Consider the following 15,920-nt stretch of genomic DNA (forward strand, 5'->3'; position numbering starts at 1 on the left):
TGTACACTGGGATGCCAAGTGTCCTCATTAGAGACCCCTTCCCTCATCTGCTCCCTCTGACAACCCTGTGAATGCTGTATTATCCTCATTTCACAATAAGGAAGCTGAGTCAAGACAGCACCTTAATGTATGAAGACAAAAAGACTTGTGAATTTTTTAAATTTTTTTTTTTTTTTTTTTTAGCACATCTAGCGTTTCAATCTAAAAATGTTTACACTTGTGTTATACCCTGGCTTCCTGAGATGGCTGAAACATTTTTCATTGTGTTCAGTGCTGCGATTAGACTGTAATTCCCTCACAGGCAGATAAGAACTAAATCTTCTATGCTTTTGACCATGGACAGACCAGCAAAGGCACACTGAACAGACTTGTTTTTCAGTAAGTGTGAAAACCAGAATGACTCTTAATAAGGTTGAAAGTGTAAAAACAGTTCTCATTCAAAATAACATACACCAAAAGAATATGAAAATATGCATTTATTACCAACAAAGTAGCATTTCCCACAGCGATTTTTTCCCCCAGTGATAAACACACACACACACAGACACACACTATAGCAGGACAAAATTACATTTTCCACATACTAAAGATTCATACTCCAAAGAAAATAAGCACATGTCCAAAAGACAATCAGAAAGCAGCAAAAAAAATCTTTACTTTTACTTTGAACACTAAAAATCTGTGAATAGAGACTATCTCCTTAGGCAAATCAATGAAGATTTTCTCTTTAAATATTTTATTCTTCAAATCAGACTTTTACTTGGCGTTTTTGCAATTTGTATGTAATTAGAAATCAACGTCTGCAGAAAATATATGAAGTTTTAAGTGGCTGAGAATGTGTTAGACTTTTCTTAAAATGATACATAATTTTTCCTTTACAGCTCAAAACCCAATTTTTGTAAAACTAAGTATTTGTCCAGTAAAGAAATATAAAATGCTTAGACAAGGTATGGAGTAATTACTGGCATATGCAAACTGAAATGTACTTGACCTTTTTTTTTTTTTTTTTTTTTTTTTTTGCAAACACACCTCATCTTCAAGCTCTTGTTTCACACTGATAATCATTTTACAGAAATAAGATGACTGGTACTGACTCAGACAATAAACAAATGACAGTAAGCACATATTAGTAAAGATATATTGGTGGAAATCAAAGTATTAAACATCAAACATTTGGTAACAACATCCTTTTACTAATAGTTTACCAAGTTTTTCAATGTTTATGTGAGTTGTTACACTAGTAAAAATGTTATTTTAAAATATTTTCATAATACATGCATTAGGCTAAGAGGAGAAGGCTCTTTTAAAATGTTTTTCAAGAAAAAAATACCTTTTTAAAGAGAAAATGTCCAAGTAAAGTATATAGACTTATGGTTCATTATTTTTTGACCTATTAAGAATATAAATCTCCATGGCTATTTATGAATCTACAAAAGCCAAAGTGAATGCAATTCTTCAATTTACTCAAGCTACCAAGTCAAAAAAATAATAATTCGTCATTTCTGGCGCAGATCCAATTCACTGTTCAGAGACATGTTCTTGGATTAGTCCACTATCTCACAGGATTTTTTAAAAGAACAGAAATCGTTTTGGCAATGTTAATTAGTATTAACTCAGAGATAAACAAATGATTCTCCCATCTAATTCTTCCCTGCTCACTTTAAACTAGATTTTTTAAGACAGTGGGGTAGGATCAACACTGTAAGAAAGGACTAAAAGCTTAGGTTCTAGAAACATTGTTTTAAAACAAATCAATGCTTCCCTCACTCTTGACATAACACTGAGAAATTTCAAATAGAAACTGTAGAAACCAGTATATGAAATCTTAAGAAAAAATCTTACTAAAAATAATTATAAAAATGCTTTTAAAAATTGAAGATGTAAAATACACTTGACTTTAAATAAAAAAACAACAACCAAAAAACCCAAAACAAACCCCACACATGCTTTACAGGGTTATTCTTTAAAAACCCTTATCACTTGATTTCTTCTCTGTCCATCTCTTGGTTGCTCCTTGTATCATCTAGTGGTCACCTTGTGGCATCATTTCAAAGACGTTCCGCTACCATTTTTGGAGCCCAGTATGTGTTCCCCTAGAGACCCCAAAACAATTATGGTGGCAAGTTTTGTAAAATCTTTTCAAAGGCCAATAAAATCCCATTTCCTAGTGGAGGTAAGGTAATCCTTTTTAATAGGAAGAAATGAATAGATTATTACACATTAGTCTGGCCATTTCCATGTCAATTTTTAAAAATTAAATATAACACTGGGAGGAAACTATGACTTGAGCTGTAGAGTCTGCTTTAGACTCAGAGCAATTAAAGTTCCTCTGGAAGTAAAGCTCAGAATTACCAGGTCAAGCACACTTCCTGTGACGGGGAAACCCCTTCCCCGGTACTTGAGACGTGAACAGTAAGTACCTTTTGCCATAGGAAGCCACTGACTCCGTGGTCAGAGGGTCGAGGACTTAGGAGAAATTAAGTCTTCAGTTTCTGCTGAACCTGTCAGATGAGGTTCCACGGAAAGGCGTTACTATGGTGTCAGTTCATCAACCCTTTTGCATGTAACAGCAGGCTTCCAAAAATGACCCATCTCTTAGTCTTAATGAATCTCCTTTTATTCAGGTGAGCCATACTTATAAACAGGATTTACCCAAAAAAACTCCAAAGTTCTTGCCCTTCACTTAATTATTGAGAAGGTTGGGTGAATGTGATCCTGCGCCGCCGCCTCTGGAAAGCCTTTAAATTCCATCTGTTAGGTTCCAGCATATGAGGGCCATTGTAGACGAACAATACGGTCATCTTGTCAGAGTAAGGAAGATTTTGCAGGAGCTGTAAGTGTGAAAACAGATGGTCCTATAATGCCATACATTAAGAAGCACAGTTTGCCATCCTCACACGTGTCAAGTCAAATGCTATTTCTAACACTAATGACACACTCAGGAGGCCGGCCATTCAACACACACAGCCCACCACAGTGATCCTTACTTGAACTGCCACACGTGACACCTGGCCTTTCGAAGGATCATCAGCCAGGGCCTGGTCAGCATTCCCAGGCCAAATAAGATCCTACAGTTTCCTAAGCTGACCCTGGCAGTATGTCCTTCAGAATGTTCTGAGGCTTCATACTTTAAGTCATGTATCCACAAACAGTTCGCGAGCCACTCGAAGGGTCTGTGAAAGACTGGCAGCCTGCAAGGTGTGTGCCAGAGGGAGGGCTTCGAGGCCAGGGTGTTTGGTAAACACTAGAGTATTAAGAGATCTGGCTCTTCCAGAGGGCATCTGCTGGACAAAGACGACAGACGATACCATTCAGTAAAAATGGACATTTGAGATGGGCTCTCCAAAGAAATTTTTCTTGCCTACCTGGTTTAAAAAAATCTGATAATATTAATAAACACGTCTTTGAGTATATTGGTCTTACACATTAGCCACAGAATAAGACGTCACAAAAGAAAATTTCCTGCTGTAATGGTTCTAGCTCTAGAATGGAAAATTCTCTGTAAGGACAACTCTGTTTTTATCCAAGTTAATTTGAGGAGAGGAGAGGTCAGGTCAGAGTAACTTAAGAGTTCTCCTGCGCCGGGGTAGTGCTGTCCCAGACAAATGAGGAGCACCAGACCCCTAGGGTTTGTGTTCTCCTGTCTCTTGTAAAAAGTGCTAAAAGAGGAACTTCTCTAAATGAAGAGTTAAGTGCCAAAAGCAGGGAGGAAATCTTGGTTCCAGAACATAATTCTATGCCTCTTACATTTCTTCTTCCAATAATCAGGTTTCTGATTGAGTATGGAACTAGAACTTGTCCCCTTTATCTAAATAATACTGCCATCTTGTTAGTTCCTTTTTGGGGAGTGTTTCTGCGCATACTGATCTATCGGGCCTGCTCCATGATGAGGCCACAGGGGACTTCTGAGTACAATGAGCACTCGTAGATGACTTATTACCTACCTTTGGTGTAATAAAGAAGTACTGAGATGTATTTTCTTTACAAGCAGTATTTACAACCATTTCAAACACCCTCCGCTCATTGATCGGGTCCATTCCCTAAACAATGACAGTCACAATGAATACATTTAAGTCGGTTATAAGCTCCAAGAAAGCCCAAGTAAAAGGAAAAGGACCACACCTGATTGATTTCATCAACGACTCGGAACGGACATCGATTAAGCTCCTGCAGAGCCATCAGGTACAACATGGTGGAGACGCTTCTCTCGCCGCCGCTCTGATGGTGCGGCGTCAGCTCGTGCAGCTGGGTGCTGCTGCGGAACTTGACGCGGATTCGAATTCCGTATTTATCGTAGTCTTCCTGTAAAACGGTACAGCGCTGACCAGTTATGGTTTGCTCCAGCAATTTCCTACTGCTATTGAAAACAGACTGAATAAATCAATGCTAAGAAGAAAACAGTTTAAATTTAGTGAAAGGAGTTTTGTCTGAATAGACCCTTGAAGATCCCTCAAGCCTTGTGGGTAACGACTACTTCTTTGATACTTGATTGAGTTTAATCATAAGGAAGAGTTAATCGAAGTACCTGCTTTATATGGTAACTGACAGGCTGGAAGGCGCTAACACGCTTTCAAGTCTGCGGCACAGGGCCTGGCACGTGGGCAGTTCACTATAAATGATACTTGTCACTACACTCTGTCCCTTACGACGACGGCAGACGACGTCGCTGGGGCAGAATCTCCCGTCTCACCAGCACTGGCAAGTGAGAGAATGTGGGCCATTCATCAGCCAGGGGAAGCAGTCATGGGGCAAGGCTCCTGAGGCACTACCCTGCTCTCTACCCACGCATGTATCGTACATGCTGAACCACGTACATGCTAAAATACAAAGATGTTAAGCGGTGAAGGAAAAGGATCTTTTATTGTCTTCATTTCTGTCCTAAGGGGGAAAAAAAACTTGGTGGGGAAATTTTTTAACATACACAAAACTGGAGAGAACACTAAAATAAGCTCAGTGTATCACCAACCAGCCTCAACTGTGCGCAACACAGGCCACTCCTGTTTCTGCTCTCGCTCTACCCTCTCGTCTTCGGTGACTTTAAAGCAAATCCCAGGTTCGTCACTTTACACATTTCTGAATAGAAATTATTTTATCTACCGTTTGCAATGCATTAAGTTACAGCTCAAGGAATTACTAACCAATTTCCAAATATTTTCATTCCTGGGTACTCTTAAAATCTTGATTAAAAAAGGAAACCACTGATACTGTATTTCAGTTATGTTTGCCAATCTCTTTAGTAGGACTCTTCTGCTGTGGACAGTGGTAGATTTATAAAGCAAATCATTCACAGCTGAATAACCATTACCTATCTAGAGATAGTTTTAGTAAAGCATTAATGACTTGTCTCAAATGTCACCCCCCACCCCCCGAAAGTGGTGGGCTCCTAGAGGTGGTGTTTTCCTTCCTCTGGACAATTTTTTAGCAAGCATAGTTTTCACAGGTATAAATTAAGAATAAGCAATTGGCCCATACTTTTAGCATCTAATTAAAATTACTTGCCAGGAAACATTTCAAATGCAGCATTACCTCGTTTTCTGTATGGAGATCAACTTCACCAGCACACTGCATGGAACTGAAAAAATTGCTGAATTTTTCATTAATTTTTTCTACGAGCTCCTTTAAAGGATTAAGCCACCTTTCTTTTACCTGCAAATCAAGTCAATATAAAAGCACAATTTAAATGCTTACTACATTGACAGAAGATTGTCCACAAAACCACGTCAGCACCAATCTAGTCATGAGAACACACACTGCATCTGTTCTCAGAAGCTTGTCGTTTCGGGTTGCATTATTCCACATCCCCATACGACACACGATAAGCATGTGATAGAAAGAAAAGGTAAAGGTTAAATAATTACCTGTGAAATGCTTTCCCTGTATTTCTCCAGTTCAACTTTCTTTATCTTTAGTTCCTCAGTTAATTGCTCTATTTCTTCTTCTCTTTTTGTGTATTCTTCAACGACCTGGCAGGGAAAAAAATCATTTAAGATAAATCTACCAAAGGATAACATCACGGGAAATTTTGCATCAATTAAAGCACGAACAGAAAATGCCAATTGTGTTGCATTGTTTGTATGCCATTAATTTATGTTCTTCTACTGAACGGGTTTTTTATCCTTGAAAAAATACACTGCAGTATTTCAGGTTAGCCCAACGATTCTTTTTATAAAGGAAAGGCACAGAACAGTGTGTTCCTTAGGAAGAGCCTATTTAAAATTCTAATAGATTCAGAATCTGGCATTTAAAGCACATTGTTCCTGCTGTCTAGCTTATTATTACCAGGAGCTCTAGTACAGAGTGGGAGGCGAGCACTGGAGGGAAGGGTGCGCGCGTGCGCGGTGTGCATGGGGAGGGGGCGGCTGTGCTTGAGGCAGGCAGTAAGAAAAGAGGCCTACTGTAGGATTCAGTCCCGTGAAACAAGAAGCTCTTGATCTTTCTTCAGTTAACAAAGCATCAATTTCATCCAATGTGTTTGGAAGATCCTGGAAAGCCTAAAGAAGAAAAAAATGGTCTGTAATTACAAACAGTCTAGCAAAAGCAGTTTCACTTCAACAGTTAAATATTCTGCTGAGTAAGTACTACGTGTTCAACAGCATGCTGGCACACAAGGAATCGAAGGAATTAAACAGGGTTTTCTTGCCTTCAAAAAGCTTACACTTAGTAACACTGGAAAACGCCTTAAGACAGTATTGGTGTTGAGTATTAAAGTAAGCAGTTCTACCCTACAGGCTATGGGATTTACAGAAGGGAAATACCAGTTCATGCTAGAGGAGCTACAGAGAGTTAAGAGAATTGAGAGGCCGCACTTTCCCAGAAGTCTCTGGGCCTTCGAGCAAGAAGCGGAGGGAAAGCAAGGCAGAGGGGAAGCAGGAGCTTGGAAAAAAGAAAGCGCTGCATACCATGGGGGGTGAGGAGTTGTGTCCATTTGGAATGGTGGGTACTTGCTGAATTGGTAGAATGGGTCCAGAATATGTGGGGCATTGAAAGAGAGCAAGAAGTTAGAACTTTATACTGTACTTACGAAGAATGACAAAAGCATCTTAAGAATCCAATGACTTTGACAGAATTTCGCCGTAGCACAGCTGACCCTCAAACAACAGGGTTAGGGGGACTGAGCCCCACTGTGTCGTCAAAAATGCATGTATAACTAACTTTTGACTGCCCCAAAATGTAGCTACCAATAGCTACTGCTGACTGGAAGCCTTCCCGAGAACATCAGCAGCGAGGTAACATGTATTTTGTATGTTACGTATTTTATATACTGTACGCATACAGTAAGCTAGAGAAAAGAAATGTTACCAAGGAAAACATAAAAGAAAGTATACTGATCATACTGTATTTGTTGAAAAAAAAAAAAAATCCACAATGCAGTTTCAAACCCGTGTTGTTCGAGGGTCAGCTGTACTACCTTCTGAGTCCAGGTCCAAGAACCAAGTCAGAACAGACAGCTTTTTATCTGGGAGGAAAGCAGTACACGGATTTGCCGGCACAACCTGCATGGTTAATACAATACGAGGTACAAAATCAATCTTGAAACTCTGAAAAAGATCCTGAAATATGACATGAATCTAACATTTGAATCGTTCTCTTCCATCTGTTCGGAAAGCAGTTCCTCTACAGGCTCTCAGATACGAAGTGTCTGTTGCTGATCTGCCTTGTCCACTGAGCTCACCCTGTGCTTGAACATCCTCTCGGCATCTTCATGAATCCCTAGTACGCGTCTTCCGTTGAAGATGGTCCAAGAGAAATCTTCGTGTCACCTCCCCTCCCCTCCACGTTGAGCCAATCTATTTCTCCTTCAATCTTCTTCGTCTCAGTCAATGGCAGAACACAGGGGCTGGTTCTCTCTTTCACCCCTTCCCTCTAATCTGTTAGCCAGTCCTGCTGACGGTCTTAAAAAGATCCTCATACTGGCAAGCTTCCCCTCCAATACTGATCCAGGCCCCTCATCTCTCTGGCCTGGTCCCAAGCGATCATCTTCTCAAGGGTCTCCTTGCTTTCATTCTTACATCCCTGCTGGATTCCCCACCAGGCAGTCAGAGCGTCCTACACGCTCCAGCCAGTCCCACCATTCCTCTTGACAATCTTCCAGTGGGTTCTGTCTCCACATACAGCCTATGCTCCTTCCATGAGACCCTACATGCTCTGATTTCCACCGTCCTTCGTGCCTGGATGATCCTGTCTGGGCCAGACTGAGTATTTCTTCCTTCACGTGAGACATGCCATGTGTACTTCTGCCTCCGGGGCTCTGTATGCAGCGGTTAGCTCTGCCTGGAAAACTTTTCCTTCAAACTCTCACTTGACTGATTTCTTCTCTCCATTCAGGAATCCTCCATAATAGTATCTTCTCGAAGGAGCCTTCTCTGACACTATCCTCGTACCTTGTTTTGTTTTTCTTCCTTCTCCGACACTATCCTCGGACCTTGTTTTGTTTTTCTTCTTAGCACCTCTTGATAAGATGACATTGTCTCTATTTTTTAATTTATCTGCCCCTCCCTCCAGACTAGAATATAAACTTTAGTAGAGAAGTATCTGTCTTGTTCAATGCCTGAACATTCATAGTATGTGAATTACCTTCTAATTTTGTTTTTTTCAAAAACAATACAACTTATCAAGGATAGAACCATATTCTCTGAAAGAAAAAAGTATTACAGATGTTGTACTTTTATTTTATGACAATTCCACATACTTGGGAGTTTAATATATTTTTAGAAATAAGAGCCACTCGATTTGTCTTATGTATGTTCCTACTACATCCCTACTATGTACCTAAAATAGAACCACTCTCTAAGGTATCTGTGTCTCATAATAGAGTAAGATCTTTGAGGATTTGAAAATTTAATCCAAACTTTTTTTCAGACACATCATTAGCTATTGAAAGAGATTAGACCTTAACTACTGAAATAGGGAAATACACATTTTATTATCTATTGAAATTAAGATAAACTACTTCCTCTAAAAATTCATTTTCTAGTTTCTTCTTTTATTTTGACATTCAGAGGTGGTATGCTAGGCAAGGTACAATCCCTACTTGTCAGGTAACACTTAGGGTCATAAGGCCACATAATTAATGAAGCAGCATCTCCTTTTACTAACCAAACAGAAGTCAGCACAGAAAATAAAAAGGAAAGGAGGAAAGCCTCTTTTCTACTTTTCTTACCAACAGATGTTAGCCCCAAAGATCTGGGTCTCATCAAACCCTAAATAAACACCTTAATTTTCAGAAAGACATTTTCACTTTGCCTTTTTAAAAAAATATATCACTTCTGTTTACCACTTCTCATACACCAATTGCCAATGCTAGGTTTCCATAAAAAAAAAAAAACTACACCCCACTTGACCCTACCTCTTAAAGGTAGGTTGGGGAAAAAAGCCTTTTATGGTAAGAATGAACATTCTGGAACTGATAACTGGGTAAGGGGCTGCCCGTGCTTCAGCAGCGTTAGGACTAAGCCAGGACTGATGGATGCCCAAGTTTGAATACAGTAAAGAAAATCCATTAAGCACAATTACTTCACATATATACTCAGTTTAAAAACGGGGGAAATCCGCTATTTCTTACAGCATATTCTGTTTCTCACGGCAGTTACAACGCCTAGCACACTGAAGCTGACAGAGAACGTAGCAGCACGTGACCCTGCAGCCTTATACACTTGTGATACTTACTGTCTGGTATTCTTGAGGAACCGTCTGCTCCGCACCCAGGTTGCATACTTGCCTAGCTCTCTTCATCAGCTCCTTGCATTTCTGCAGTAATCTCTGTCGACTCTCATCCAGCTCAATGAAATGTTGCTATTGCAAGAAAAAGATGTTTTGATAATTTGTAGGCTACCGTTACGTCAGAGGACTACGTCATTAAACCACATTAGAGGCGTACTTTGGGGACCCTGTGGATTCAGTTCCAGAGCACCTCAATGAAGTGACCACCACCGTAAAGCATGTCCGATGAACGTTTTAGTTTCCTAGTGTGTGTGAAGGTTACATTTACTATACTGTAGTCTAGTAAGTGTGCAATGGCTTTAGGTCTTAAAAAAATGTACATACCTCGCTTAAAAAATACTTCATTGCTAAAAAATGCTAACCACCATGTGAGCTTTCAGCAAAGCCACTCACGGATCACAGGTTACCATAACAGATACAATAATGGAATATTATTCTAGATCTTAAGTCTAGTAAAGTGAAGAGTAATAGAATGAGGTATGCCTGTACATCAACAACTGAATTTTAAGAAGCAAATCATCTAAAAGCCATACCTCAAAAATCATGACCAAGATTAGGAAGTTTAAATTTGAACTTACACTTTGAAATATTATCAGCACATCATATGACATTAATCCTTAAAAAAAAAAAGATAAACGTCCGAGCTCTTAAGATTTATTTATTTGAGGGGGAGAAAGAAAGAGAAAGCAAGTGCGCACGCGCACGCACACACACACACACACACACACACACACACGAAGAAGAAGCACACTCCCCGCTGAGATCCCAGGACCCCGGGATCATGACCTGAGCTGGAGGCAGATGCTTATCCGACTGAGCCACCCAGGTGCCCCCTGAGCTTTGAAATTTAAATTTGCTTTTTTCTGAAAAGTTTAACTTAGCTATATATAATTATACTCTAATACGATTTGAAAGACATAGTACATAGGTTTCCTGTCTGAAAACTGAGCACATGACTGTGAAGAGAACCTTTAAATAGTGTTTGGTAGTTGTCCTAGTGCCTTTCATGTAGTTATCATTTATTCATGGACCCATTCATTCCTTCACCAGATAATTACTGAGAATCCATTAAATGTCAGTATTTTATTAGGCACTGAACACAGAAAGGTGAAAAAGGAGAAAGACACACAAAATTATTATCATCAGAGAAACAGCTCTACTGTTCACTGAAAGCTATGTGCTGTGAGCTTCACACATGACTCCCTTACTGCTCACAGTACTGTACAATGCTATTATTCCCCATTTTGCACGTTAAGAAAAGAACTGAAGCATCTCGTCCACACTCACACACTTAGTGGCAGGCTGTCAGGATTCACATCCACGCCTGCTTCTAGAACTCATGCTCTTTTCATTATAGCACCATGCCCCTGGGAGAGAGCTGGATAGAGAAAAGCAAAGCCAGAGGTGTGGGGCAGGGATCGGGGGTGGGGAAGGCAAACAGGAAAGAAGGTGGGAGTGGTCACAGAAGCTAGGACAGGGGAATGGTTTTCAAGAACAGGTAAGCAATGACTAAAGAGGAAGCAGCAGAATGCTGTCCCAGGACAGCTGATTGCAAATGTAAAGGCAGTGAAGCCTCCTTAGAGACTTAGTTAGGGAACAAGAAATCTATCATAGTTGGAGGAGAGGGAAGATTGGAAAAAATCAGTGACAAAGGTAGACAAGAGCCCGACAGCAAGTTTCATGGGTAATGAGGAGGGCATCATGGAATGCCTTCTGGGGGCCAAGCTTGTTATAACCACTACCTTGTATGTTAATTAATCTAATCCTCATTATAATCTTCGAGAATGTATTATCTTTCTTACACGTGGCTCAGAGATCTCAGGAAACTTGCTCAAGGTTACGAAAATACCAAGTGAACAGGTTCCTAAGAAAACAGATCTGGCTTGCTCTTCCCACGAAACCTCCAACTTCAGTCTGCACAAAAAAATACCAAAGGGGTGTGTGAGGGGAAGGGCAAATACGATCAGTACCGGTGCCCAGCCACAGGCAGATGTACTAAGATCTCTCCGGGCAGAGGCCTGGACATGTCTGTTATTAACAGGTCCTCAGGTGATTCTGATGCATACAAGCTTCATAGCAAATGAGCTAACCCAAGACAAAAGTCCAAGGAACATGTCCTGGACTGGGCTGAACTGCAGATACGAAGCCGACCTGATCCGAATCACGTGCCAGGACAGTTCCCTGAACCCGAAACACTTGAAGGAAAACGTTGAAGACGCCCTGCCACACCTGCTTTGCTCTCAGGGCCAATCACACTGAGGCAGCTGTCAACGAGGGCCAGAGAGAAAACACTCACTTCTAGAGTCTTCCATTCCCGCTCCATACTCCTCTGGACCTTGCCAAAACAAAGCACCAAAATATTACAGCAAAGAAATACCGGAGGTGAATATGTGGGCCTCTGGACTTGGGAGGACAAAACCTCATCCAACAGTTGCCTTCCACTGAGTGGCAGAGGTCTGATTCAGTATTTATCAGAGAAAACCACTCTCTACGCACATGTTTGTGACATAACTTCACAGGGTGCCTGCGCACCCCGCCTCCCCCCACGGCCCCCACCACAGATCCGAACCATAATTCTTGCTGAGTGTTTCTGCTCGGGGTGGGTAGGGTAGGTAAAGAGCTCTTTACCTACCCTCTCCACCATGATCCGAACCATGATCCAAAATAATGTTGTAAAGTCAGACTAGTGAAAAAGGCTTTATTAACAATTCTGCTTAGTGTCTAGCCTTTAAACAGGTAATGGACAACAGAAACTTTTCATCTGTGGGAGACCTACAGGGAGAAAAAGGCAAATTTACAAACTATGCCCCACGAACATCTCAGAAAGGACTACTCTGTGGGTACATATTCTGAAAGAGTAAGTATCATCTTTTCTCGGAAATTCCGAGAAAGTTCAATGGTCCTGAAAGGTGTAGAATGACATTGAACGAGGAAAACCTTCTCCAAGAGGGCCCTCTAGTGGAACAAATTGGAATTTGTCACAGATTTTCTTAATAAATACAGAAAGCATACTACACACCTAAAATTTATAATATTCTATTTAGCAATTTATTGAGTCAAAATGAAAATGAGGGGCGCCTGGGTGGCTCAGTGGATTAAGCCGCTGCCTTTGGCTCAGGTCATGATCTCAGGGTCCTGGGATCGGGCCCCGCATCGGGCTCTCTGCTCCGCAGGGAGCCTGCTTCCTCCTCTCTCTGCCTGCCTCTCTGCCTACTTGTGATCTCTCTCTCTGTCAAATGAATAAATAAAATCTTTAAAAAAAAAAAAAGAAAATGATATTCTGTATGAAAGGAATGTGAGCATTACCTTTTACTAAAACACTAGTTGTAAATAAAAACAGTATTTTAATTTTCCTTTGATATAAATAAGCCTCAAATTTCCTACCAATTTAATGATTTCAAATTCAAATGTTAACTAAGTTTTACTATATATCATGCAGAATACATATTTTAGAAATATGAAAAGTAATCTTTTAATATCAACTTTAAATTTTAATGTCAAATTTGAAATTTAAAAAGACAGTGGTCTTGACTTACTGGTATACAAGATTACAAATTCTAATCATAAGCAATTAAGAAGCGGCAATAATATGGTTTACCTGTTAAATGACCTCTTCTCTCCTCAAATCTATCTTAAAAAACAAGTCTCCTGATATTGTGTTGTAGGACAAAGGTAAACAGGTAGTTCCAGAAGAGAACATTAGATGAAAGCAAAGGGTATCTGAATTTAGTGGGAGGACAAACATACTAAACAATTTCTAATTCTTATAATATTAATTCTGATGCAAACCTATACTTTTTAAGGAAAGCCTGGTTTCATGCTAGGTAGTGCACTAAGCATCTTGATATATATTAAATGGAATTATCACAATACCCCTGCAAGGCAGATAGGTATTTTAATACCTACGACTGAAAATAAGAGACATGAAGTGAGGGTTAGGAAAGCAGTGCACGGCTTAAAACAAAACAAAAAAACCCCAAACCTCAACCAAGTAACAGGTCTATCCCTCTGTATCCACCTTCATATGTAAACTGACATGCAGTCAGCTTACTAACTTGTCCTGAAGATACTCCAGACACAATTAACAAACCGACACGCACAACCACCTTTCTTCTCTGAAGACATTTTATAGGCCTGGAACCCTGCTGCCCTCTTGGCCTTCCAACAGTCCGAGGCCCTACCAAACCCCGTGGTGGTCTGTCATCCTTCAAGTTCCCTCATGGATACGACCCCTACTGAACATGTCAATCTTCTTTTGTGAACATGTTTTCCTGGTCAGCGTCAAAGACAAAATGGGAAGTGGCAGTAACGGTTCCCTAGTGCAACCTGCCAAGTGTTCAGAGGGACAAGTGGGGGGAAAAAAACAACCCATTCCTTTCTCTTGTTTCAAAGGACACAAGACAGCAAGAATAACAGTACAAGCATCTGACCGCAAACAGAAAGAAAAAGTAAAAGAAGAAGAAAGTGAATGATGAGAGACGTATGCTATACACCCTTTCACTCAGTCTTCATTATTCCAAAAGGGTGGTTAGGGACCACGGTCAGTCAGCAACAAACACTTAATGAGCATACAGTGCAGGAAATAAAAGAACCTTCCAAAAGGGATGTATAAAACAATTTTCAGATCAACTCCTGGAAAAGAGAAAGAGAATGGTACAAAATACTGCTGAGGAGACGCACAATACAGTCGGGCAGCATCGGGTCAGAGCAGGATGGGAAACCTGGCTAGGGCCGTGCGCGCGTGCGTCTGTGAGGGGTCGAGAGGCTGAGAACGGAGCGGCTATTTCCAGGTACCAATTCTAAAGGGACAAGCAGTAACCAGAGGTTATTTCTTTGGACAGTGTAATGTGGCATCTTTATAAAAAATTAGTGACTGAAAAACTGAAAACAAGCCCTTCTCCTGAGAAACTTTGCTACTCTCTCCGTCGTAGTCTACTCTGCTCAAAGGATTAATATTCCTGCCGCCACTCACAGTGGGTCCCAGGACAGTAACTCTGTCCGCTGACACCAGGTCTTGGTACATCCACGTGAACACAGGCTGCTGCAGAGCAGCTCCATTCCAGAGTGGGCTAAAGGTGGGAGACTGACCCCAAAGACCTCACGATTTCATGATAGTTCTGTAAACGTGACACCAACCTACAGTTCTCTTTAGCTCATTAACGCTTAATTCAAAAAACAAAGCTTCGCACACAAGGATCCAATGCCGGGTTGTGTGGCTGGACTCACTCCATACAGTATGGGCGGAATGGTCCATTTCTGTCTGAAATCTCTCCTGTAATGCCCCCTTCCCCCGGAACAAGCAGGCTCACAGGCTCAGTCGGTGACAAAACCGTAGGATGGGCTCTATTTTTAATTATTCACCAACAGAACACATGACAGATAGAGGACTTGGCTCCATGCCGTGAAATAAACACAGATAAGGCAGTTTGGGTAGCCAGCTCCACACCCAGCTCCCACAGCACCCTCCCCCTGCCCCCACTTCCGTACGACCTTCAGTTGACCTTCAAATCTGACCTTCATCTCCTTCTGGCGAGGCGTGTTTGTGCTCACCTACTACTCTAACGCGCTTATCAGCTAGCAAAATCTTGTTTCTCCCAATTTTTTCTAGCCACTTTTTCTGGAAGCCGATTCTGAAGAGGCTGACTTCGGAAGAATGCTCCCACTCCTCTGAGCCGTCCTCAATTTCCTAAAACTTATCAGGCCTGTTTCCACTAAAAGATACTACTCCAGTTCAGTATTAAGCAAAGGAATGTTTCGGAAAAGTGAGGCGTGATGGGAATCATGTACAGACCCTGCCACAGCGTAGCAGACTCTGGGAGGGGAGAAGAGTGGACGACCAAGGCATAAGGGGACTTCAAATACAGGACGAGCTTTAAAAATCTGCAACAAACATGGCAAAGTGCTACATTGGTTAGGGGGAAGGGACATATGGAAATTCTATTACTCCTGCTCTGGCGTATCTTTGAAATTTCATAGTAGGAAATGTTGGAAAAAAGACTTTAGTGAAACAAATAATAAACTCCTAAGTTTTTAAGCATTTTTTCAGCTTGGAAATGTAACTGGTGAATGAGCTGCCTGTCAAGAGGACAAGCTGGTGGGTTCTGAGGAACCTATTCAGCAGCAAAACTATCACCCTCACTGCAACAAACCTATCTATCCCTTTCAACACTGTGTACCCCTCCGTAACCTACCCCACTATA

The 15,920-nt window shown here is 41.0% G+C and overlaps 1 protein-coding gene across 2 annotated transcripts in view; it reads right to left on the reverse strand.

Moving 5' to 3' along the window:
* Positions 1-459: 459 nt before the first annotated feature.
* The window catches only part of SMC5 (structural maintenance of chromosomes 5), a 99,449-nt gene continuing 83,988 nt past the window's right edge, over positions 460-15,920 (reverse strand). The window contains exons 18-25 of one of the 2 annotated variants that reach the window (XM_046022467.1): positions 9,667-9,792; positions 6,900-6,944; positions 6,396-6,491; positions 5,859-5,963; positions 5,527-5,646; positions 4,123-4,302; positions 3,945-4,040; positions 460-2,831 (exon numbers count right to left, since the gene is read on the reverse strand). In XM_046022467.1, coding sequence (XP_045878423.1) covers positions 2,688-2,831; positions 3,945-4,040; positions 4,123-4,302; positions 5,527-5,646; positions 5,859-5,963; positions 6,396-6,491; positions 6,900-6,944; positions 9,667-9,792 — 912 coding nt within the window. In that variant the 3' untranslated portion in view covers positions 460-2,687. The remainder of the gene's footprint in view (positions 2,832-3,944; positions 4,041-4,122; positions 4,303-5,526; positions 5,647-5,858; positions 5,964-6,395; positions 6,492-6,899; positions 6,945-9,666; positions 9,793-15,920) is intronic. The other variant, XM_046022469.1, reaches the window with a different exon arrangement.

Source organism: Meles meles, chromosome 11 (genome assembly GCF_922984935.1).
Source record: "Meles meles chromosome 11, mMelMel3.1 paternal haplotype, whole genome shotgun sequence".
Classification (NCBI taxonomy): Eukaryota; Metazoa; Chordata; class Mammalia; order Carnivora; family Mustelidae; genus Meles; species Meles meles.